We start from the raw sequence: 26,249 nt of genomic DNA on the forward strand, positions 1-26,249 counted from the left end.
TTAATGTGTTGTCGCGATTTCTATTTCCGGGGGGGGGGGGGGTGTAGTCAGCCTCAGGAAGGTGGTCCTGCAGAGGGGATGGCAGGTGGGGGAGGGTTGGGCTTCCTGAATTTATTGTATTATTATTGAGTGGCGAATGCCAAAAAGGTGAGGAGTTGGGTGGGAGTGCCGGTGGGTTAGAATAAATGAGGGTTTATGGGAGATTTTTGGGAGATCTATGGGATATTTTTGGGGAAGGACAGGGTGTCCATGGAGGGGATTAAAGCCAAGTGGGAGGAAGAGTTGGGCCCTCAGGTTACAGTTTACTTTGATTTGATTTATTATTGTCACATATATTAATATACAGTGAAAAATATTGTTTCTTAGTATTGATGGCATCTTAATTACAGGGAAGACTGAGGAGAAGCACCGTGGCAATCTGGATCAAGTTTTTAAAAGGTTTTCAGAGGAGAGACTGCATCTGAAGATGAGCAAGCACATTTTCCAGGCTCAAAATGTAGTGTAGGCCACAGAATCACTGAACAAGGCTCATCTCCTGTGGAAGGGAAGGTTCAAACCATTAAGGAAGCTCAGGAGCCCAGGAATGTGTCAGAGCTCAGGTCATTTTTGGGCTTGGTAAACTATTATGGAAAGTTTTTGTCAGATCTATATAGTACTGTACCTACTTTTGCACAAAGAAATCAAATGGGAGTGGGAATCCACACAGAAGACGTTCAAGGATTGGAAAGTGTTGCTGCAATTGGCTAATCTGCTGGTCCATTTTGATCCTGACAGGGAACTTATCCTGTCGTACGATGCCTTGCCCTACGGTGTTGGGAGGAACTTGCTCATTTAATGGAGGACAGGTCCGAAAAACCTATTGGCTTTGCATCTAGGACGCTGACAAAGGCCGAAAAGGAATATGTACAGTTGGACAAAGAGGGTTAAGCTCTCATTTTTGCAGAGAAAAGATTCCACCAGTGGTACCTCTATGGTCGTTCATATATATCGACCACAAGCCGTTGATGAGTCTTTTCAGTGAGTCAAAATGTATTCCTCCCATGGCCTCAGAAAGAATACAGGGCTGGGTGATTACATTGTCAGCTCATCAGTACAATATTGTGGACAGACCAGGGGAAGGCAATGCAAATGCGGACGCGTTGAATCGTCTCCCTTTGTTGGATTTGCCATTCAAGGTATTATGTCCTCCTGAGACAATTTTCTTACTTATGAGACTTGCACATTCTCCAGTAAGTGTTGTGGATGTTCACCCGGAAGTTGTTCCTGTGTTTCCAGATTTGCCAGTTGACTCTATTGGGGGTGTGGAAGAGGAATGTTCATGTTCAGATATTCCATAGAATCCCTACAGTGCAGGAGGCCATTCAGCCCATCGAGCACGTACCAACTTTCCAAAAGAGCACTCTACCTAGGCCCACTCCTCCATCCCCCCCCCCCTATTCCTGAAACCCCACACATTGATCATGGCCAATCCTAACCTGCACACCTTTGAACTGTGGGTGGAAACTGGAGCTGCAGGAAACCCTCACAGACATGGGGAGAAGTGCAAACTCTAGATAGTCACTCAAGGCCGAAATTGAACCCGAGTCCCTGGCGCTGTGAGGCAGCAATGCTAACCACTGTGCAACCTTCTTAAATCTACATCTTCATCTACAATTCCAGATCAACTGTTACAAGATTCTCCAGTGGTATTGCTCAAGTCGCATCACAATCGCTAAGTTTCTGACAGACTTTTGTAAATTTCAGACATTAATCGTATTTCTATCCTGATGGGAGATTGAAAATTAAGGGGGGGAAAAGAAGTTTTCGAGTGTCATTTTGAGTACAGAGTATTCTTATAAGCCTTTCCCCAATGTAATTGTTTTACTGACATCTGTTGAAGGCTCTGAGCATGTGTGGGCTGTGGTGGGCTTTTCACTCTGTAAGAGGGGGACCTGTAAGCAAGACCTGGGCCGGGATTCTCCCCTACCCGGCGGGGCGGGAGGGTCCCGGCGAGATGGAGTGGCATATACCACTCCGGCGTTGGGCCTCCATAAAGGTGCGGAAGTCTCCGCACCTTTAGGGGCCAAGCCCTCACATTGAGGGTCTAGGTCCGCGCCGGAGTGGTTACCGCTCCGCTGGCTGGCGTGAACGGCCTTTGGCGCCACGCCAGCCGGGGCCGAAAGGACTTCGCCGGCTGGCGTAAGTCCGCGCATGCGCCAGAGAGGGGGTCTCTTCCGCCTCCGCCATGGTGAAGACCATGGCGAAGGCAGAAGAAAATGAGCGCCCCCACGGCACAGGCCCGCACCTGATCAGTGGGCCCCGATCGTGGGCCAGGCCATCGTGGGGCCCCCCCGGGGTCAGATCGCCCCTCGCCCCCCCCCCAGGTTCCCGGCGCCCGCCCACGCCTGCGGGTCAGGTAGGTGGTTTCATCCACGCCGGCAGGAGAGGCTTGTCAGCGGAGGGACTTCGGCCCATTGCGGGCCGGAGAATCGCCGAGGTGGGCCCGCCAACCGGTGCGGCGCGATTCCCGCCCCCCGCCGAATCTTGGGTGGCGGAGAATTCGGGACATGGCGGGGGCGGGATTGATGCTGGCCCCGGGCGATTCTCTGACCCGGCGGGGGGTCGGAGAATCCCGCCCCTGTTTTACTGGTGCTCCTGTTTGCATAGTTATTACTGTTACTACTGTTCGGCTGAGTTAAGTTATTGTTAAACTTCGTTAACTATTAAACAACGTATTCAACTATCTGCTTTGTGGTCTCAAGTCATCACAGAAATCCTTTCTTTATATTGCTATTCCATTGGCAAAATTTATCAAAGAAAATTTCCACTGAATAGTATAGTAAAATGCCTGTTGATGGCATTTTAAAAATTAAGACTATTTTAAAGAGAGCATACATTTTTCTTATCAAAGTAACAAATGAGAAACATTCATGTGAGAGAATAGTTACGTGGGATCAGCACTTTGAATTTACTTTTAGGACCACATTATATATACAATGATATTTGTGATCTGTAATTTAAAAAAAAATTAGAGCATCCAATTCTGGGGCTGGTTTAGCACACTGGGCTAAATCGTTGGCTTTTAAAGCAGACCAAGGCAGGACAGCAGCACGGTTCAATTTCCGTTCAATACCAGCCTCCCCGAACAGGCGCCAGAATGTGGCGACTAGGGGCTTTTCACAGTAACTTCATTGAAGCCTACTCGTGACAATAAGCGATTATCATTTCATTTTCATTTTTTTTCCAAATTAAGGGGCAATTTAGCATGGCCAATTCACCTATCCTGCACATTGTTTTGGGTTGTGGGGGTGAGAACCGCGCAGACACAGGAGAATGTGCAAAATATGATCTATAATTTGATGCCATTTTATTCCACTTACAATCCTAACTAATTTTGTCACTGCTAAATTTGTGATTATCATGCTTGTTCCTTTTCAAATTATAAAGTGAACAGCTCCTGTACTGAACTGGATTTATCAAAACATTGCGTATTTTCTTAGTTTTGCTCTTCAGAATCCGCAGCTGAGACTCAGAATGATGCACGATTGGCCATCTGTACTAGTAAGCTGCGTAATAGGAGCTGGAGATAGGAAGTCCATAGGCTTAGCTCTGCACTTAGTTAAGTGGGGCCTGTCCTCATGGGAAGACAGTGAACATTCTATATTGGGAAACAACAACTCTATTACATGTGTTGAGTTCTCAGTAGAAAAAGTAAAAAATAATTACATTTGTATAGCATAATTCACAACCTCCTAAAGTTTTTCACATTCAATGAAGTACTGCTTCATTGTTGTGAAGCTGGGGCATGTGAGAAGCAATTTGTGCTCAAGGTCCAACAAACAATGAGATAAACGACCAGGCAATCTTTTTTTATGATGATCATTAAAATCTAACAAATTCTCTCTCTCTTCAATTCTGAAAAGCCATTTGGACTCAAAATGTTAATTCTGTTTTCTCTCCTTACAGATGTTGCCAAACCTGCTGAGTTTTTACACCATCCTACATTCTTGTAGCCAACAGAACTTGCTATATTTTTCTTTGGATAGTGTCATGCTTTTTTTGTGTCCACTTAGAAATTAAATGTGGCTTCAATTTAATATCTCATCTTGAAATTTGGCACCTCTGACAGTGCAGCACTCGCTCATTATTTCAATGAAGCGACAATCTCCAGACAACATCCTCCAATGCTCTTTCTCCAAGACCTGACACAGAGGTTATTATTGAGCTATAGTTAAACCAAATTGGTAGTTTTTTTGAAGACTCTTAAAGGTGCTGATGGATTTCTGAGTGTAATCACTGCAGAAAAATCAACAAAGTCAATAGAATGCTAAACTCTTTGGGCAAGCCAGTACTGTACAAAGGATTGCACATTGTTTAAATCAGAACACGTGCACTATCTGGACATGTTCCTTTTGTCTGTACAGGATAGATCCCTCTGTGTGCATATATGTAACTTCTAGCAATTATAAGTGAGTCTTGTAGTGAGCCCGACTGATCATTTGATTTGATTTGATTTATTGGCACATGTACTGAAGTACAGTGAAAAGTATTTTTCTGCGGCCGAGGGAACGTATGCAGTACGTACATAGTAGACAAAAGTATAATCAACAGAGAACATTGACAAATGGTACATCGACAAACAGTGATTGGTTACATCTCACATTGGTTGCTAGTATAAGAAGTAAGAATTAAGAAAAACATGGAGAACGTTTCCTAGTGCATTCTTCATGGCAACCCCTCGATCAATCAGCATTGACTTGCCAACCTATCAGCACCCTTTTCTCTTGCAATGCAAATTGTTGCTTCCTCTGAAATTTGACATTCCTGCCTCTGTCTGATAAGTACAAGATAAAAAGCTGCAACAGCATTTCTCTTTTTCAGCAGTATCATTATTATTGTGAAATGGAGGCACAAAAATAACGGGGTAAATTTGTTTGAAGGTGGAAATATTTTCTGACACTTTATGTCTATGAGTAATTACAACGGAGTGTATAATGGTTCTTTCCTGCTCGAGTTCTAGCAAACACAGTAAGAGCTTTCTTCAGAAGAGCCAAAGAGCAACTTGTATCTTACCTGTCGATCACCAATTCAAACAACACAATATGAGAATGCTGTGTGTACTCTGGGTCGTCTTCTACATAATCAAAACGTTTCAGCAAAGTAACAAGATCCAAATCACATGCTGTTTTATCTGGAAATTTCCATGATGGATAGCGAACTGCACCAACCCGTGAAAACACATCTATGATTATCCCTTGTACTTCTGTGACATCTTTGCGCAAACAATCCAAACAGTTTTGATTTCCCAGAAGAAGTGTCATTTTGAAACTCCTAAAATGAAGGCACCTCGTACATCGTCTTACAAACTTTTCTTTGTTGTAAGTTCAAAATGCTACTGCATCATAAAGTAATTGCCACCACAATTTAATGGCTCCACAAGCTCAATTAATCTGTAAGAAATAAAAAATAATTAGATTAAGGATGCTGTTTCAACAGTTTATAAACTAAATAGCAGTTTTAAATGATAATTTAATGTAATGGCGCATTGTTTACTTTGTCCTGCACTTATAAAATATTTGCAACCAGATTAAAAATATTTTCGGAAACTTAATGAACAAACTCCAAAGATGTGCAGATTAGGTGGATTGGTATGCTAAATTGCCCCTTAGTATCTAACTGTTAGGTGAGGTTACGGGGATTGTGTGTGCCTAGGTAGGGTGATCTTTCGGAGTGTCGGTGCAGACCAGGGGCGGAATTCTCCGAGAATCGCCCGGCGCCGGCGTAAATCCCGCCCCCGCCGTGGCCGGAATTCTCCGCCACCTGGGAATCGGCGGGGGCGGGAATCATGCCACGCCGGTCGGCGGTCCCCCGCGCCGGTCGGCAGGCCCCCCGCGGCGATTCTCCGGCCTGCGATGGGCCGAAGACCCGCTGCTGTCAGGCCTCTCCCACCGATGTGGTTTAAACCACCTCTGGTGCCGGCGGGAGCAAGCGGCGCGAGCAGGTCCTGGGGGGGGGGGGGCGTGGGGCGATCTGACCCTGGGGGGGTGCCCCCATGGTGTCCTGGCCCGTGATCAGGGCCCACCGATCAGCGGGCGTGCCTGTGCCGTGGGGGCACTCTTTGTCTTCCGCCACCACCACGGCCTCCACCATGGCGGAGGCGGAAGAGACCCCCTCCACCACGCATGCGCCAGGGTGACGTCAGCGGCCGCTGATGCACCGGCGCATGCGCGGACTCACGGCGACCGGCGAAGACCTTTCGGCCAGCCGTGCCGCCGGTCGGCGGGGCGCCAAAGGCCGTTCGCGTCGGTCGGCGGAGCGGGAGCCACTCCGGCCCGGGCCTAGCCCGTAAAGGTGCGGAGAATTCAGCACCTTTGGGGAGGCCCGACGCCGGAGTGGTTCTCGCCACTCCGGTACGCCGGGACCCCCCGCCCCCCCCCCCCCCCCCCGGGTAGGGGACAATCCCGGCCCTGATGTGCCGAATGGCCTCCTTCTGCACTGTAGGGATTCCTTGAAAATAATCTATAGATTCTGTACACGCATCAGTTCACATACATAACACAATGATATTCAATGCTTTGGCTATTGCTGCCAAAAGATTTAACAGCATCTGATGCAAATCATAAGGATAATGTGAGTACATTCATGTTCAACACCAGTACAACACCTAACAATATGGACAATACACATTACTCACATTTCTATTTCAGAAATATAAATATTATGCATGTTTTGTTTTAGGGTATTTATGTGTTACTTTTAAATTATTTTCCAAAGTCACAAGATATGTTTTTGATGACAGAACATGACTAAATAAAACTAATGATGTAAGAATATGCCAATAACTTAAACCGTGCTTTATATGCAGAAATCACAACCATTATAACCATTTCTGTGAATTACTTTTCAGCAGAATATTGTAACATGATAAACATAATTCTGGGCATCCTTCGTTGAAACAATATATAAAGACAAAAGTATCTTGGTCATTTCTTTTTTATCTTTTCTAAATTTAGAGTAACCAATTATTTTTTTTTTCCAATTAAGGGGCAATTTAGTGTGGCCAACCACTTGACCTGCACATCTTTGAGTTGTGGGGGTGAAACCCACGCAGACACAGGGAGAATGTGCAATCTCCACACGGATAGTGATCCAGGGCTGGAATTTGAACCCAGGTCCTCAGCGCTGTAGTCCCAGTGCTAACCACTGCGCCATGTGCCGCCCCAACTTTGTCATTTCTGTATCATGTATTCAAAAATATCCCTCTTTACGTTTTTTCTGGAGGAATTGAGCAGGAAGGGAAGACGAAGAAGTGAATTAGATAATACCCCAGCTTGTCCCAAAGCAATTGCTCTACTCAAAACTTGGTCGCGGAAGGAGACTCTTAGGAGGATAGCGGAGACGCTTTCAGGAAGGTTAGAGGAGAGAGATACAAAAGAGACCAGAGGGGAAAATTCTTCACACAGAGGGTGGTGAGCATCTGGATGGGCTGCCAGAGGCAGTGGTAGAGGCAGGTACAATTTTGTCCTTTAAAAAGCAGTTAGTCAGTTACATGGACAGGGTGGCTGTAGAGGGATATGGGCCAAATGCAGGCAAGTGGGACTAGCTTAGTGATAGAAACTGGGCAGCATGGACAAGCTGGACCAAAGGGCCTGTTTTCACGCTGTAAAAATCTATGACTCCTCAAAGCATCCCTAAAGAGGTCATACTCGCCGACTCGTGGGCCACCTTGGCTTGTTATCGACCAAAGTGGAGAAGGCTTATTTGGGAAGGCACCAGACACATCATGAGATGAAGTCGAGACGTCCGAGGTGGCGCACCAGCCACCAAAAAAACCATTAACCCAACCCTTCAAGCACCACCCGCCCAGCATGGGGCAGCGTCTGGGGGGGGGGGGGGGGGGGGGGGGGGGTGCAGGGTCACACATTGGACTTATCAGCCATCTACCCATCAAGCCGGAGTGGAAGCAAGTCATCCTCCATCCTGAGGGACTGCCAAAGCAGAAGAGGAAGAATCCGTCAATCCCTTGATTCGCAGCGGTTGTGCGGGTATGACAAAAAGTGGGGGCAGGATTGCCTTTTGACTGCAGTGTTCCCCATGGCTAATAAGCTGTTGACATGAAGAAAAGACGAAGAGCCAGCAGCAGCCCCCAAATCAGTTGCACAGATTTTTCTGATCTCCAGTAAGATCTTGTCTCACACCCCGTGGTCCGCGATTACAAAGCTCTTTGCACCAAACGGGGTAAACAGTGAGGCGTTGAATAGTTACTGGGGCAAACACAGCGTGTGACCGAAACCGTGTTTACCTGCGGCCGACCGTTAGTTTGAGAACGTGTTGTCATGGACGCACGTAACGTGCCATGACCTCTGTTTGCGCACGCGTTTTACGTGCGTGATATCGTCACAAGACGTAAGGGCTGTGCCATGCAAGCCAGGGGTTCACAAACAAATAAAAAGGACTTTCCCATTCAAACATAACAATAATAAAATATAATTAAGTTAAATAAAACATTGATCTTCAGATGTCTCGTGATTAGAGGCGCGAACCTTGTTAAATATGTGTGACGTTGGCCTAACTCTCCACCCCCTATAGTGGAGGCAGATGGTGCAGTCCACAGCCACCATCTTGTTTACCCTGAGTTTGTTGGCGGAATTGCGACGGATTGAGGTCTGTCCCCTCCCCCTTTCTCCCGGTACCGGAGCCATGCCGGCCGGACCCGTGCAAGCTCTGCCGCCACCTCAGACTGAAACAAACCAGGTGAGTTGAAAGAAAATAAAGGGATTAAATAAAACTTGGCTCCGTTGTCATTCGTGTCGATGTAATGTGGTGCCTCCCCTTCCCCCAACTCCAGGCCTCCACCTCACTGCCTGGGTCTCCCTCAACAGAACAATCCCCCTCTCTCTCTCTTCCCTCCCCCCCCCCCCCCCCCCCCCCCCCCAGCTTCGGGACTCCGAGCCCACATCTATTATTTATAGATTTAATAGAATCCCTGTAGCGCAGAAGGAGACAATTCGGCCCGTCGAGTCTGTACCGACCCTCTGAAAGAGCACCCTACCTGGGCCCACTTCCCCCACCTTATCCATGTAACCACACACAAACTGCACGTTTTTGGACTGGGAGGAAACGAGTACCCAGAAGAAACCCTGCAGACACAGTGAGAACGTACAGACTCCACACAGTCACCCAAGGCCGATATCAAACACGGAGAACGTACAGACTCCACACAGTCACCCAAGGCCGGAATCAAACCTGGGTCCTGTTGGGCAGCAGTGCTGACCACTGTACCTCCCACAAATCATCCTGCCTCCCAGGCTGTAATTCCTGCTGGTGATGTGAGTGGAGCCCAAAAACAATGCGAGTGACGCATGGTTAAATAACATACAAGCATCAGCGGCTGGGGGGGGGGGGGGGAGAGAATGCCATCTAATTTCTCTCAGTCTCAGGCCGATCAGTGACACCAGGTGCTGTGTTTAATTTGCACTAAAACCGGCCCCAATTAATAACGTTAAACTTTACTCTTCAAGACCCTGGCACTGACAAGGTGCCCAAGTGGCACTGCCAGGTTGGCACTGCCAGGATGCCAAACTGGCATTTTTTTGGTGTACTAGCAATCTGGCCTGGGTGCGCTTTGGGGGTGCCGGGGGCCCTCCCATAGTGCATTGGGGTTTGGTGCCATGTCGAGGGCCTTGGAGATCGGGATTTTAAAATGGCATCCTGATCTATTGCTGTACTGAGAAGTGTGCGGCCTCGGCTGCATGTTCCCCGCTGGGGCCCCTTATTTATCGCAAATGGTGTTTTGGAGCCATAAGTTTAGTGCTGGGAAAAACACGGCTAAATGTGCTCGCTATGGTACTTTGTTTCCAATTAGTTGAATCGCGCCTGTTATATGATCAGATTGAAAAGAAAACTTACTCTTCAACATCTCAAAGATTGGGAGGAGATCTGATAGAGATATTCAAAGTCATGAAGGGTCTGGACAGAGTAGATAGGGAGAAAGTATTCCAACTCTTGACAGGATCGCAAATGTGAGGGAACAGATTTAAAGTAATTAGTAAAAGAAGCAAAAGTGAGATGAGGAATAATTTTTTATGCAGTGAGTGGTTAGGGTTTGGGATGCACTGTCTGAGAATGTGGAGGAGGAAGATTCAATTGAAGCATTCAAAGGGCAATTAGACTGGTTTCGGAAAAGGAAGGATTTGCTGTGTTATGGCCAGAAGGTGGAGGAATAGTACTCCATGAGTTTCTCATTTGGAGAGGTGGTGGAGCTATGCTGTGCAGTGGCCTCCTGCGCAGTAACAATGCTGTGAACATGAAAGTAAGACCCTCTGGTCTGTAGAGGGGCACTGCTAAATTTGATTATTCAATCTCCCAAACCTACTGCCAAAAACACTGAAATGCTTTTTGCTGCTCATCCAGCTAGGCTATCCTATAAATAGAGCATTGGCTTGTAGGATTTTCTGCAGTTGACTGGGATGAATTCCATACCCCAGTGTCAGGCCCGGCCCATCAAAGAGACAAATTGGCAGGCCAATTATCAGTAATTCTCTAGGCAGGCTACTGTAGACCTGCATAGTGGAAATAACGGTTCACTCAAACAGAGAATCAACTAGGTTCTAATATCCCAATACCAAATGTGTGATCTTGGAGTCAAATTAATCTCCTTGCCTTAATCCTGCCACCAGCAATTATGATTATACAGCAGACAAACAGGTTTGAGTTTTCGGGTGGATAGCTGCTTTAACAGATTCAAAATAGCTTCTTCCCTGCTGTTATCAAGTGCCTGAATGACCCTCTTATGGACTGAACTGATCTCTTCACACATCTTCTCTACTGAGTAGTACTGCACTCTGTATGCTCACCTGTTGCCTGTGCCTATTCATTTACATTGTGTACTTATATATGTCCTTTTTTTAATGCGTGGAATGATCTGTCTGGACTGTGCGCAGAACAATACTTTTCACTGTACCTAGGTACACGTGACAATGAAAAAAATAAATCCAAAAGCAAATCCAATTTCAATGATTTTTCCTAAATTACTTGATCACCAGCGTAAGCCACGATAACATTTGAGAGTATTGCCCCTATCCTACCATAGCATGAACATTCCTTCGAAGGTTAATGTGCAGTAGCGTTTCATTGGAACAAAAGTACAATTTTCTACATTGTGAATTCTGATTCTCTGTCATCTGCAGACATAAGCTGTGATTAAGGAAACCTTAAGGTGCTTGAAGTGATAGGTGACAATTATTTGATTTTGTTTTAAAGTTGCCAGAAGAAACAAAAGATGAAATTGCAACTACCAAACCTATTGTTGGTATTATCTACCCTCCTCCTGAGGTCAGGAACATTGTTGACAAGACTGCGAGTTTCGTAGCCAGGTGAGTTCTACATTCTGACACATGTGTCTGTATTTGCTGTACTACACTGATCCTCTGAGTTTAAATGTGCAAATTATTTTACATTGATTAGAAATGGCCCAGAATTTGAAGCCCGAATCCGTCAGAATGAAATAAACAACTCCAAGTTTAACTTCTTGAATCCAAATGATCCTTACCATGCATATTACCGGCACAAAGTTAATGAGTTCAAGGAGGGGAAAGGACAAGAACCTTCAGCTGCTATACCGAAGGTTATGCAGCAGCAGCAGCAGCTGCCACAGAAGGTGAGTAATCTTGCTAACAATAATAACAACTTGCAGTTATATGGCACCTTTTAACAGAAAATGTCACAAGGCATTATCAAACAGAATTTGTCACTGAGTCACATAAGGACGTAGCAGGAAAGGTGATCAAAAGCTTGGTCAAAGAGGTAGATTTTAAGGAAGAAAAAGAGGTGGAGAGGTTTAGTTGGGGAATTCTAGAATTTAGAGTCTGCTAATGGTGGAGCAGTTAAAATCTGTAATGGTCAAGTGGTCAGAATTGAAGGAGTACTGAGATGATTTTGGAGGGTTCTAATGCTGGAGGAAATGATAGAAATGGGAAGGGTAAGGTCATGGAGGTCTATGAAAACGGATGATAATTTTAAATAAAACAGAAAACAATTGTGGAAATAGTCAGATCTGGCAGCATCTGTGGAGAGAGAAACACAGTTAACTTTCCAGGTCTGCGACTTTTCATCATCAAAATTGAGGCATTGCCAACTCTGGAGCAACAAGCATAGGATTAATCGGTGAATTGGGGGTGGTATGAGTTAGGAGATGGGAAGTGGGATTTCAGATGAGTTCTGCAGTAAGGAGGGTGGAAATGGGGAGGCCTGTCAGGAGAGCCTGGAATGGTCATGTCACAAGGGAACGGGCATGAATGTTAATTTCGGCAGCAAGTGAACTGCAGGGATGGAGTTAGGCACTGTTATGGAGGAGAAAGTCAGCCGTCTCAGGGTGCAGATGATGTGTAGTTGGAAGCTCATCTTTGGGTCAAGTACAACCCGAGGCTGTGAATTGTCTGGTTCAGCCTCATGGAGTAGCCAGGGAGCAGAATGGAGTCAGTAGCTAGGTTACAGAGTTTGTAGCGGGGACTGACAACAATAGTTTTGATCTTCCTAATACTTAGTGAAAGGAAATTTTTGTTATCCAGCACTGAATGTTGGACAAGTGGAGGGATCAAAAGAGAGAGGTGCAACCCTAACTATTTTATTTAAATAGACAAAGGTTGTGCATGAACATTTGTTGTGATGTGTTATCACGCAAACATTTAAAGATAACATGTTCTCTTTTCATTTTTGTATTTTTATAAATTATTGTTCAATAAATCATATTTTTGCAGTTTCAAGTTTTTAGTAAAAGAAGTTACAATTCCATTCAATTGTATTTGCAAAATTATAATTTCTGAGAATTAATTTTCTCTCTTATCTACATTAAATAGGTGCAAGCACAAGTGATTCAGGAAACAATTGTCCCAAAGGAACCCCCTCCTGAATTTGAATTTATTGCTGATCCCCCATCAATCTCAGCCTTTGATTTAGATGTTGTGAAGCTAACTGCTCAATTTGTTGCAAGAAATGGTCGGCAGTTTTTGACTCAGCTAATGCAGAAAGAACAACGTAACTATCAGTTTGACTTTCTGCGACCGCAGCACAGTCTGTTCAACTATTTCACCAAACTAGTGGAGCAGTACACAAAGGTATTTAACAGCTACGGATAGAAGTTATGTAGAAGTGTGTAATTGGTAAGAATGTGATTCAAGCCAAAATAATGTACTTGCACATCATAAGATCGACTGAAGTTCAGTGGTAACACAGTTTGAAAGTGCAAGACTAATATTTCTACAATTGTGCATCAGAGTTTATTAAGGGTAAATATCTTGTGAGGATAGATGCAGAAAGTTAGAAATGGAAGTTGAACGCACATAATTTGTTCTGTAATCGAACAGTTTTTCTTACTATTGTAAATGCTTGTGAAGATCTGGGAAATCTATTAAATCTCAAAAGAATAAGAAATTCCATGCATGTTTTATTACAATCCCTGTAGAGACCAATAATGTTTTAAAAGCTGTGTATTTCCCAGTAACCACTTTGAAGGATTGTATGACAAGATTTCATGGTTCAAGTCTTTTTACTAATAACAAGCACACTAAAATTACAAAACATTACTTGGGCAACTAAATCACAAACGACAGAGGGAAAAAAATCCCCATGAATTAGTTAACACCACCAGAAACCCCATACCATGTTTATACATTGTGCCACTCAGTGGATATGTAGCCTTGTAGATTCTAGTCCTAATATTTCCCAGTGTTTCATCAGTGTCCTTTGAAAGTTCCTTCACTCAATTTTCTGTGTATATTCAAACTGGCTTCCAAAAACATGACCCACTTTGGTGACTCCTTAGTTCTTAAATCTGCAAAAGCTTCACCTGATCTGCCTTGTTCCTTCTGAACAGAAAACCGACTCTTACAAGTATCCTGCTCTCATAGCTGTAGCCTTTCTGCTTCGCAAGCATCCAGCAGTGCCACTGTCTCTCTCACAACACAATCATTTCATAAAGTCTTGTATTCATAACTATTTATTATATCTTTATATCATAGAATGACTATATCATAGAATTTACAGTGCAGAAGGAGGCCATTCGGCCCATCGAGTCTGCACCGGCTCTTGGAAAGAGCACGCTACCCAAGGTCCACACCACCACCCCATCCCCATAACCCAGAAACCCCACCCAACACTAAGGGCAATTTTGGACACTATGGGCAATTTAGCATGGCCAATCCACCTAACCCGCACATCTTTTGGCCCAAGCCGGGAATCGAACCTGGGACCCTGGAGCTGTGAAGCAATTGTGCTATTCACAATGCTACCATGCTGCCCATATATGAACTATTTCTGGCTGTTGGATTTCAGAGCTCCACACAGATGGTAACCCCATATTTGATAACCTTTTAAAATTATGACAGCCACGTTTTCACTGTACAATCCCAGTTTCGAGATTCATGTGGGATATATGAGTGCCACCAGCAATATGCTCTAAGCTGTTGAAGTCTTTTGTCACAATACTGCAGCTCTTTATTTGTTGGAAAAAAACATCTAAAATACGTGTACTGGATTGGTTGTATTTACTGAGAGAGTTGCCACAATGTTCACATTTTCTTAGACCGGATATAAATTTTGCAATTCTTTAGCCAGGTCAAATCTGTTGTATCGACTTTGAGCCACAGTTTAGTCTTTGAGTTTGATCAACTTGATTTTGTGTTTATGGTCGTGAAGTTCAATAAATATTAATCTACAGTCTGATGTTTAGAGAATACAAAAGGCGCTTGTTAATTCCAGTACGCTATTAGAGACACATTGTCTAATTTTTGATCTATGGGCAATGCCATAAAGAAGATTTTATGCAAACCCCCATCACGCGATTGGGTACAGAGCACCATAATGGAGAGAGTCCCAGACGGGCCAGAGAGAAGTCCCAGTTAAGAAGGAAGGGGCTCCAAACATAAAAAAGGGTTATGGTTGGTAATCTTTGTGGTGAGGGCTCGGGAGAAGCCCTGGTGGTCATAGAGTTTTACAGCACAAAAAGAGGCCCTTCGGCCCAACATGTTTGTGATGGGGATCAAGTTCTTATCCTTTTAAAAAAAAAAAAAAAAAAAATTTAGAGTACCTAATTCATTTCTTCCAATTAAGGGAAAATTTAGCGTGGCCAATCCACCTACCCTGCACATCTTTGGGTTTTGGGGGGAAACCCACGCAAACACGGGGAGAATGTGCAAACTCCACACGGGTAGTGACCCAGAGCTGGGATCGAACCCGGGACCTCAGTGCCATGTGTTAGCAGTGCTAACCACTGCGCCACCGTGGAGGGCAGTTACCGAACAGGTTCACAGCAGTCTGCTGATGAACCTTTAACAACAGAATAAAACATTTGTTAAACAGGAAAAGATGAGAACTATATTACAGTACTTCTTCACTTCAACTATACCTTTACAGATACAAAGTGATAACAGCGGTTCCAATATCTATCTTGTACAGCATTATTTGCAGTACATGTAAACTAATAGATTGACTGACTAATAGTCAGACACAACACATTCCAAAACCAAGTGACAGATGCCATGCTACTTATGGATTTCTCATCAGTCGCCTCCTCCCCTCCGACACTTGTCACACCGTGAAGCCACTGGTCTCACGGAAACTCTATCTCTCACCTGGGGGCTTCCAAACTTCACGTTTAAAGAACTTGCTTTGGAATTCTTTCCCAAACAACACTTTTTCAGTCTGCGCCTCCAAAAAAGTTCCACTCTCTCTTTCTAATGTACCTTTCCCCTAGATCTCTATGTGCATTTGGGCTTCACCTTCCATGTACACTCTCGGGTAATCAGCCATGCTAAGCAGAACACCACTGCTCCAAAGGCCCATAGTAAGAAGTCACCGTCCTTCGACTATTTCCTCAGATCTTCTGGCTTCTCGCAAGCCCACTTTGTTCCATGTCTGCTTCCTGCAGCTCCGCCTCTTTAATTTGGAATATTTCCCTCTGCTCCTCTCTCTTAACTTCACTTAACAGGATCTGTCTCAGATTCCTGTTCTGGCATCCAGCTTCTTCCAGCACCTTCTGCAGATTGGCACCCCTGTCTGAGGCTGTAGAAGGTCACCTGACATCCTTTTTGCACAATTTTGCTTTCTCCTTCTCTTCTGCAAGCACAGAGCTGGCTTTAAATACTTAAAAAAATAAAGAGAAAAACCTGCACACATGGGAGATATAGGAGGGATGTCCGAGGTAGGCTCTTTACTCAGAGTGGTTAGGGTGTGGAATGGACTGCCTGCTGTGATAGTGGAGTTGGACACTTTTGGAACTCAAGCGGTTATTGGATAGGCACATGGAGCACACCAGAATGACAGGGCGTGGGATAGCTTGATCTTGGTTTTGGACAATGCTCGGCACAACATCGAGGGCCGAAGGGCCTGTTCTGTGTTGTACTGTTCTATGTTCCATGTCAGAATTATAATCAGATGTGCACTAATTTTAACCGTTAGAATTTTATAAGGGAAAAGCTTATTTATGTTTTCCATTTTTTATATTTATGTTTTCCTTCTGTTCAGATCTTAATACCTCCAAAGGGACTGCTTCTGAAATTAAAAAAGGAAGCAGAAAATCCTAAAGAAGTTTTAGATCAGGTAAGACTGTAAATATTACAGTAATAAACAAAAGCTGCATTGTTTGTGATTGATACCTCTGTTATTCGTGTGTAGTTTTTATAAAGTGCATCATAAAGGAATGCAGTAAATCCTTGCTTGACGTTGAGTCACTTAACATTTAATTTTAACATAGCAAAGGTGTCAGTATGCCGATTTAATGTGGCCAGTTTCAGTTCAACATCACCCGCCACAGTCCTCCTGTCCTGTGGCCTGTCTGTTGACATGAGCTTTCCTGCACTGTTTCCACCCTTTCCCTCAATCCCTCTTCCTACAGCTCCTGCCCTCTGTTCTTACCTTAGTCCTTGGAGCCTGTTCTTCAGCAGCTCCTGACTTCTAGCTTTGCTTCTTGCTGGGCTCCTTCCAGCGGCAGAAGCTGGTCAAGATTTCAGCTGTTAACTGCACCAACAAACATGTTCTACTAGATGGAGCCTGGTATCAAAGTACTGTGTACTGATTTAATATAATATAATTGTGTTGTATATTGTAGTTTTATATTTCAGAATGTAGTTTATTTTGCAAGGTAATTCACCCAGGAATGCACAACAATGCGCCTGTACGGCACAGTATTTCAACTTGTACATGTTTCTTTCCAGGCTAGAAATGTCCAAAGGAACCCAAGTATGACTTAAACATAGATTGCTAGGGAAGCTATGATTCTCTTAAAATTGTTTCCCTTAAAGACGTGACTTTTTAAAAAATAAATTTAAAAGTATCCAATTATTATTTTTTCCGATTTTAAGGGGCAATTTAGCGTGGCCAATCCACCTACCATGCTCTTCATTGGGTTGTGGGGGTGAAACCCACTCAGACACTAGGAGAATGTGCAAACTCCACACTGACCTTGACCTTGGCCAGGATCGAACCTGGGACCTCGGCGCTGTGAGGCAGCAGTGCTAACTTCACTGCACCACCATGCTGCCCAAAGGCATAACTTTCTGACCGCAGCCACAAGTGAGGACTTGCTGTAACAATTTTAAAATGACTATTTGGGGCCATAAATGGTCCTTTTGATTTTGCAACTTTATGAACCTTGTTCAATATAATGTGTGGTGTTTTTATTCGGGGCCTTCTCAACCCCTCAGAAGTCTCCACAGATCAACCCATGGTCTCTTCCTCATTCGCATACTGTCCTTGGTAATATCATTCAAGATGTGGAACATAGGAACAGGAGTAGGCCATTTAACCCCATAAATCCGTTCTACCATTTTGTTAGATCATGCCTGATCTGTACCGTAAGTCCATCCACCTCCATTGAGTCCATATCACTTTATACCCTCCGTTTTCAAATTTCCAGTTGACTTTGCCTCAACACCTTTTTGGGAGAAAGTTTCAGATTTCCACTTCCCTTTGCGTGAAGAAGTGCTTCTGGCATCACTGCTGAAGAGCCTAGCTCTAATTTAATGTTATGTCCTCATAGTCTGGACTTCCTTAATGATAAATGTCTCCGATCACTGAAGGGAATACAAATTTAGCCTAAACAGTCATTACAATTTAATGCATTTAGGCCTGGTTTAATTCTAGTTAACTTGTGCTAAACCCCATCAGAGGCAAGTATATCTTTCATGCGATGAGATGCCCAGCAGTGGCAGTGAACCCAGTAGTCTAAATGGAGTTTAACCAGAACTTTTTATAACTAACATTACTTCTACCCCTTTTGTGTTATTGTCATCTTGAGATAAAGGCCAGCATTCCACAGCCATTTAAAATTATTTGTCGGGCCTGTCCACTTTGTGATTTCTGCACTTCGACCCCTAAATTTCCTAATTTCTCACCATTTAGAAAATACTTTCATCTATCTTTTAAGTCGAAAATGTCAATGACCTCGCGCTTCCCCACATTGAACTCCCATCTGCCACAGTTTTGGCCACTTAATCTTAAGAATGTCCCTGTGCGACTTTCTACTCCCACCTACGTTTCAGTGCCACCTAACATTGTGTTGTCTGTAAAGCTGGATATACAACCCTTCATCTGTAAGCTTGATGTGAGACCATAAGATAAAGGAGTAGAATTACACCATTTGGCCCATCGAGTCTGCTCTGCCATTCAGCCATGGCTGATATGTTCCCCATAACTCCTGATGCCCTTATTAATCAAGAAATCCCCTTATTCAAGAACACCAGATTTGTGCTTGAAGTGCTGTTACCTACAGGGCTACAGACCAACAGCTGGAAGGTTGAATTGAGCACATTAGTTCTTTTTTCGAACATAAGAACTAGGAATAGGCAATTAAGCCTCTCTAGCCTGCTCCACTGTTCAATATGATCGTGGCTGATCTCTCATTGCCTCAACTCCACAGTCCTGCCCGTTCTCCGTAATCCTTCAATATGTTAATCTCCTTCTTCACGGGATAACACATTAATAACACCCAGCTCTACCACCCCACCATCTCTCTCAGCCCCTCTACTGCCTCCGTGTTCTTTGATCTGATTTAATTTGTAATTATGGAACTTTCATTTTCAAGCGTGTAACAGTCTTAAAAGGTCTGTCACCTATGCGTAAACAGAATGTAGATCATGATATTGACATAAAAATAATTTTAGTTTGTATAATGCAGGTTAGATACCGAGTTGAATGGGCCAAATTTCAGGAGCGTGAGAGGAGGAAAGAGGAGGAAGAAAGGGAAAGGGAGAGAGTAGCCTATGCACAGATTGACTGGCATGACTTTGTGGTGGTGGAAACTGTTGACTTCCAGCCCAATGAACAAGGTAATCTTACCGTACTATCGAAAGTAATATTGATTTAGATTTAAATGTTGGTGAACACAATTACTCCAAGATTAACTATTTTCACTCTTTGATCACAGTATTTCTAACATCCTTTCCTTTGAATATTTTATTTGAATTTGCAATGGCAGTAACTTGGTTTGAAATATTAGTAGAAAATAACAGTTTAATTCCGAAAGCTTTGAACTTGCTCATTTTAAGCTTTTAAATACAAATTATTTTCGTAACCATGGAACATGGTTCAAATAAGGGAAAATGAAACTTAAATTAGAGTACACGGCAATAGTTATTTAACTTGTAGGATGCATTAAATTTATAAATATGCAATGGTCCCTGTGTTCGGATATTTGTTATAATGAATCACAAGCTTGTTCAAATGTCCCTGTATCAACACCATAGGTGGATAATCTGTTGGTGTTACATGTGAACCAAACTAATACATGATTTGTGTAATGCATACAGCCAAAAAGTTGAATGAGAGGAAAATTTAGTGAGCTGACTATAAAAAAAGGACATTTGAAACAAACATGGGGCGGAATTCTCCGCTCCTGCAAAAAAATCGGGAAGGCCCTCGTGAACTCAGCCGAGTTTCACGATGGCCTCGGAGACCGCTCCTCTCTCCTTATGCACCCCCACCTGGGGGGCTAGGAGCGGCGCTCCGTTATTCTTGGCCGGCGCGCCGAAAATGACGTGACGGCGGCGCCTATGTGACGGCTCAAACCCGCGCAAGCATGGTTGCCGTCTTCCCCTCCGCTGCCCCGAAAGATGTGGCGGCTTGATCTTGCGGGGTGGCGGAGGGGAAAGAGTGCGTCGCTTCGAGATGCCAGCCTGACGATCGGTGGGCCAGCCCCCCCCCCTCCCCCCGGAGCACGGCCGTGGTGCTCATTCCCCTCTCCGCCCCCCACAAGCTTCAAACGGCACTTTGCCGCCCATGTTCACGACAGCAGCGACCAGGTGTGGATGCCGCCGTCGTGAACCGGTCGGGAACGGCAGGCCGCTCGGCCCATCCGGGCTGGAGAATCGCCGGTCGCCGTGAAAAACAGCGAGCGGCAATTCTTCCGAGCAAGGGGTGGGAGAATCGCGGGCGGGGGGGGGATGCGGCGTGTCGTGAGTGCCCGGCCCTCCCGCGATTCTCCCACCTAGCGTGGGGAGCGGAGAATCGCGCCCATGGTATTTGCAGTCCTGATATTGAGCAAGGAAGTCGGTGATAATGGCCTTGAGAAAACCAATTCTTTGCAGCATGGGATGCATTGTTTCTAACCATTAGTATTCCTTCCATGTGCAGTTAATTGTATAAATTGATGTTAAAAATATTCAATTAACCAAACTTTTACCCATTTTTTGCACTATTTTTTGCAGCAGCTGATGTTCTAAGCTGGTCTCTCTCTTCCACTTTCAATGCCTTTATCCAGCAAAGCACTCACTGTCCCATCCCAGTTGTTCTTCTGAGATAACCATTCAAGACCAAGGTTGCAAACTTAAGTGCATCTAGCACAGAAGTAACTGAACCACCAATGTCAGATTTGTCTTAATCATGCAGCAGGATCCTTTCCTGTCTGACTGAACACCAGCGACCACCTTTGTCTCCAATCTCACCTTGAACAGTATGCAGAGATCGTGGAAAGATGGAAACTATATGCTCAGCTATTGTTTTTCTTTATTTTCTCCTTCCCCTTCTAAGCCAAAGCTCCTCTCAGTTCCTCATCGATCCAATCTATGAACCCCATCCATCACTCCAGTTTCTCTGCACCATTTTGTCTGCCCTTGAACAAGCTCAGTTCATCTATGAAACTCACCCAGTCCTCATTCGGTCCCATTTCCACAGAACTCCTACCTCCCATGCTAGCTAACATTGTAAATAGTACCAAACTCTTTCCTGTTCCAAGATCCTTGAATATATTTTGGCCTCCAGATTTTTTTCATGTTTCTCCCACCGCTTCCTGTTTGAATCCCTCCTATCAGATTTCAACCCTCCTCCAGTACGAAAATGATCTTGGAGAATATTATTGTGCAACTTTAATTGTGATTGGATGCATTGTCATTTCTAAATCTGTGTAGCCTTCAACATAATCAATAACCTTCTCCATTGTCCAGTGTGATGAAATTGCTTCCACTCTTAAGCTAACCAGTTGTAATCCGACTATAACAATTGGTTCTATTTGCACACTTGCACTGTCCTCAAGAATCCATCAAAGATGCATCCCTTGGCCCTCTTCTCTTCCACTACATGTTGCCCTAGTTCATATCACATACATGTGGCCAGCTTACATATGTACACTTATGAGACTGAACTCTATGGTTTCTTCACCTCTTTTGACCTCTGCTGTTTCAATGCTATCAGACTGTTTTTTTAACACAAGTCTTGGATGAATAATGCTTTCATGCAGCTAAAAGTTGGGAAGAATCAAATCATCATCTTCAATCCAGGCATAATCTATGTCTGCTGAGCAGTAGTACCCCCAACCTTTTCCCTGCCGAAAGTTTACAGCAAGATTATTTGTACTCGCAAGTATTCATTTGACCCACGCTAAACTGTTAACACTCATTTATTTTTGCATTAGAAATACTGCCCACCAACATCTACCGCCATATCATTTGCTACCACTCCTACCTCAACTTATCTATCATTGAAACTATAATTATGATTTCCTCAATGCTCTTCTAACCAGCCTCTGATTTGTGCCCTCTATATACTGTCACAGTAACTTCATTGCAGTGTTAATGTAAACCTACTTGTGACAAAGATTATTATTATATACTTCAACCCATCTAAAACTGTACTGCCTGTGATCTATCCTGCAGCAAGATCTCATCCATTGTTCCTGTCCTCACCAACCAATGTGGCTTTCAGTTCCCCAGCACAAATTTAATCTATTCATCATTGTTTAAATTATGCCACTGCCTCATCTAATTCCAATCATACCATCCCCACTTCCCGAAACTCTGTTGATTGATTCTGGTCCTTTATGCACCTGCCCCTTCACTGCACCAATTTTGGCCATGTCTTCAGCCACCCAGATGCTATGCTATACAACACCCTCCCCAAACATCTTTGTTTTCCTCCTTGAAGACCTTACTTAAAACTTATCACTTTTTGATAGGTTTATCAAAATTTTGGTGTCACCTCCTAATTTATTCTTTTGACAAGATCTGTTTTTTTCCCTTTTGCCTTAGGATGTTTTTCTACATTTAATTTTATAAATGCAAGTAGCTGTTGCAGTCAACAGAAATCATGGAATATACTGCATCAATCAATGTAGTTTGTTTTTTAAAAAAATATATTGGAGCTACTCTGTCATCTGTCATTTTAGCTTAATTACTAGCCTATGAATCAAAAGATTTAAGCCTTGCTCCAAGACTTGTGTGTACAAAGTATTGAGCGAGTATTGTGATATTATTCTTCAGATGAGATGTTAAGTTGAGGCCTCATCTCGCTATTTCATTGGTTTAGATGGCTGTTGAAGAGTCAATGGCATTTTTAAAAGCAGTCGGAGTTCTGGTGTAGATTCTTTTCTCAACCAGAATTCTTGCACAAAGGAGCTGCCAAATTTGTTTACGTAACAATAGTTAATGTATTTCTAGGAAATTCATTGCATATGATGCTTGTTCTTTGGTAAATTTGGATGACTGAATGCTGATCACCAGAAGTTCACTCCTGTTAGCTATTAATGTAACAAAATTTCTCCTTTTTTTTCCGCTTTATTCTTTTCTGGGATGTAGCCATCGCTGGCAAGGCCAAAGTTGCCCATCCCTAATTGCCCTTGAATGGGGTGGCTTGCGATGTCATTTCAGAGGACAGTGCTGTGGGTCTGGGGTCTGGAGTCACATGTACTAACACTAATTGAAGAAGGAAATTCTGTAATAATCTGGGAGTGATACTCTTTTAATTGGGGGAAAAGTGGACGAAAATAGATATTTAATAACAATTAAGTTCATGAGGTAATTAACCTTTCTAATTGCAGGGCATTTCCCTCCACCGACTACACCAGAAGAGCTTGGAGCTCGTATTTTGATGCAAGAGAGGTATGAGAAATTTGGGGAAAGTGAGGAGGTTGAAATGGAGGTGGAATCTGATGATGAAGTTGAAGAGTCAGAGGATAAGCCAGAAGAGACCCCATCACAGTTGGATCAAGATACACAAGTACAGGATATGGATGAGGTAAGGTGCAAAAAAAAATTATCCTGCCTATTGAGTAAAGATATTTTTTTATTTTCATTACCTCAGATTTTACAAACCCTTCCAGGTTTACTGGCCAAACCATTGCAAATCTAATTGATTACAGGTCATAGAATAGAAATTAATTTGTAGAATCCAAAGCTATTGGCGATGTTCATTGTTAAAGTTGGAAAAAAGAAAAGTAATAACTATTATGCCAATTTAGTTTAATCTGTTTTTAAAAAAAAGATTAATATGAATAATGAATTAAGTATTCGTGGTAATATTCAACTCTGGTGCACCTTCAAGTTCTTCGCAGGCCGTATTGTTCACTGATATTCTCTTCATTCAAATCTTGACCTGTGAGTCAACCAACACTTGGAGCTGGTCTGTTGACAGAATGTGTTATATTTTGAAATAAGTAATGTTTTAGATGAAAACTTGGTATGAGCTTAATGCTGAATTTCACTTGAATCAAACTTTGGAAACTGTTTGAAATTTTAGGTATTTGATATTTATGGTGTCACAATGAACTTATGTTACCTTTTTTAAAATGGACCTTCTAAATCATAATATATTTCAAAAGGAGTGGTTTAATTTTTGTTTCAAAATGTAGTTTACTTTTGATATTGATGCCAAGTTAATTTTTATGTTAATCACCATTTGTTGTTTTAAGGTCTTTTTTAAATTGATTGGCTGGGTTCCTAAGTAAACATTATCTACATGGTACACCTACAATGTAAGATTAGGAAATAAGGCAGGGGTGGGCAAACTTTTCCGTGCAAGGGCCACATTCAGAAATTCACAATTTTAAAGGGCTGCATAGTATATTAAGTAAAATAATTACTTCACCCGGTTATGATTCTGGGCGCCTCATATAGAACATAGAACAGTACAGCACAGAACAGGCCCTTCGGCCCTCGACGTTGTGCCGAGCAATGATCACCCTACTCAAGTCAACGTATTCACCCTATACCAGTAAGTAACACAACAGCCCCCCCCCCCCATTAACCTTAAAAATAAATAATTAAAAAAAAAAATTTTTTTTAAATTTAAAAAAAAAAAATAATGACTTGGTGGGCCGCATAAAGACCTTTGGCGGGCCACATGCGGCCCGCGGGCCGTAGTTTGCCCACCCCTGAAATAAGGTGATCCAAATACAAAAACAAATATGGGATTTTGTTTGGCTTAGGTTCTAGTTCATAGATTCTGTTGCAAGTATTTTTTCTAATGACTGAATTCAATGTTGGTTTAAAACTTTTCTCACTTAGATGTTTGACTCTTTATCAACTCTGGAGGTTTCACCAAGCAACTATATTTTTGGAATGTTATCGGTTTCCTTCAAGGAGAGCTCAGACCTAAAATTTCTTTATATAATTTAATTTGCATGGCACAACCGGATGCATAATTTAAAATAAATAATGTGACACATGATTTTTTTCTTGTGCATGCTTATCACCATGTAATGAGTTCTTCAGTTTATCTGTGCCTTGGGTCAATGATTCAAAGGACTTCTCCAAAAGCAATAGAGAGAAAACTGGTGTGGGGCATTCATATTTCAGTGATCATATCAAGAATGGTATTGCTAGATTTATGACCGCTGTAAGCCTTTGTCTTAAATAGGAACAAAACTGAAAAAACAATGGGGAAAATACCAACTTTTTAATTTAACTTGCTTTCAATGAGGTGTATGTTTTTACACATTTATGTATGATGATTCTCTTAGGGATCAGATGAAGAAGAAGAAAGTCAGAAAGCCCCACCGCCTCCTGATAATCCAATGCCTCCACCACTTCCTCCAACTCCAGATCAGGTTATCATTCGGAAGGACTACGATCCCAAAGGTGAGTCTTCCAGAACTAAGGGAAGCTGTAAGTTACACATGTGCTTTAGATTGGTCTGAAGACCAGTGATTTATCTGAAGTGGTTAAGTTCACTTTTGTGCATTGTTAGCTTGGAATAAGTTAATGGAATGCAGCATCAGGCTGCAAAACTGACCATTTTGTTGAATTTGTTTTAGTGTAGTCTGGTTTCTGTCATAAAACTATCATTAAATTACTCACTCTATTTCTCTCGAATCTAGTGCAATTAATATTATAACTATTCATTATATGTCCTATTTCCCCTTAATTGTGTTGTATCATTTCAAATGATCTGCCTAGCACAAAATGAAAGTAGAAACATTGAGGCATCCATGAAATGAAACCGTTTACAGAGTAGGAATTCAAAACCATGTCTTACGAGTATTTAATTTTACGCAGTGCTCACATGGGAGTACGGTATAGCCAGAACACCTCTAAGTGAAAATCTGTACGGGCAGGAGTGATTTATATTTTTTTGTTCATTCTGTTTATATAAATAACGTAGGCATCCAAAATCATTACTTTATGGTGAATAAGCTACTGTTGCCATGGGCAATAAAATCCACTTGAACCTTGCATACATACATGTATGAAACTGGCACCATGCTGCTTTATTTTTCATAAACTACTAATCTGGAAACATAAATTTTTGGCGGCGGATTAAAGGATCTGTGTGTAATAATGAAGCATTTCCAGATGTTTGGTTCTGAAGTTACTCCAGTGTTGGAGCAAGTGATTTGTTACAGTGCAAAATATAACAAATACTGGTTTCCGGCGTTTAGCCCGGCACTCTTGCTCTCTTCTCCAAAATTCGTGCTGGATTATTGTCTTTATATCCCCTCAACCCGATGCATACAGCACCACCAAAGTGTGTGCCCGTTCACTAAAACCGCCACTGCAAGCTGGCCCCAC

General features: G+C 43.0%; 2 protein-coding genes across 7 annotated transcripts in view; one reads left to right on the plus strand and one right to left on the minus strand.

The window, feature by feature from the left end:
* Nucleotides 1-8,357, minus strand: part of ccdc157 (coiled-coil domain containing 157) — a 95,728-nt gene extending 87,371 nt beyond the window's left edge. For 2 of the 6 annotated variants that reach the window (XM_038785742.1, XM_038785481.1), the window contains exons 1-2: nucleotides 8,282-8,357; nucleotides 5,053-5,429 (exon numbers count right to left, since the gene is read on the minus strand). In XM_038785742.1, coding sequence (XP_038641670.1) covers nucleotides 5,053-5,300 — 248 coding nt within the window. In that variant the 5' untranslated portion in view covers nucleotides 5,301-5,429; nucleotides 8,282-8,357. The other 4 variants (XM_038785642.1, XM_038785559.1, XM_038785728.1 and 1 more) reach the window with 4 other exon arrangements.
* Nucleotides 8,358-8,596: 239 nt separating this feature from the next.
* sf3a1 (splicing factor 3a, subunit 1) overlaps nucleotides 8,597-26,249 on the plus strand; it is a 48,121-nt gene continuing 30,468 nt past the window's right edge. Inside the window, exons 1-8 of the mRNA XM_038785345.1 lie at nucleotides 8,597-8,733; nucleotides 11,242-11,354; nucleotides 11,446-11,638; nucleotides 12,837-13,094; nucleotides 16,501-16,575; nucleotides 19,151-19,301; nucleotides 23,282-23,478; nucleotides 25,202-25,319. Coding sequence (XP_038641273.1) covers nucleotides 8,680-8,733; nucleotides 11,242-11,354; nucleotides 11,446-11,638; nucleotides 12,837-13,094; nucleotides 16,501-16,575; nucleotides 19,151-19,301; nucleotides 23,282-23,478; nucleotides 25,202-25,319 — 1,159 coding nt within the window. The 5' untranslated portion in view covers nucleotides 8,597-8,679. The remainder of the gene's footprint in view (nucleotides 8,734-11,241; nucleotides 11,355-11,445; nucleotides 11,639-12,836; nucleotides 13,095-16,500; nucleotides 16,576-19,150; nucleotides 19,302-23,281; nucleotides 23,479-25,201; nucleotides 25,320-26,249) is intronic.

This window comes from Scyliorhinus canicula, chromosome 1 (assembly GCF_902713615.1).
Source record: "Scyliorhinus canicula chromosome 1, sScyCan1.1, whole genome shotgun sequence".
NCBI lineage: Eukaryota > Metazoa > Chordata > Chondrichthyes > Carcharhiniformes > Scyliorhinidae > Scyliorhinus > Scyliorhinus canicula.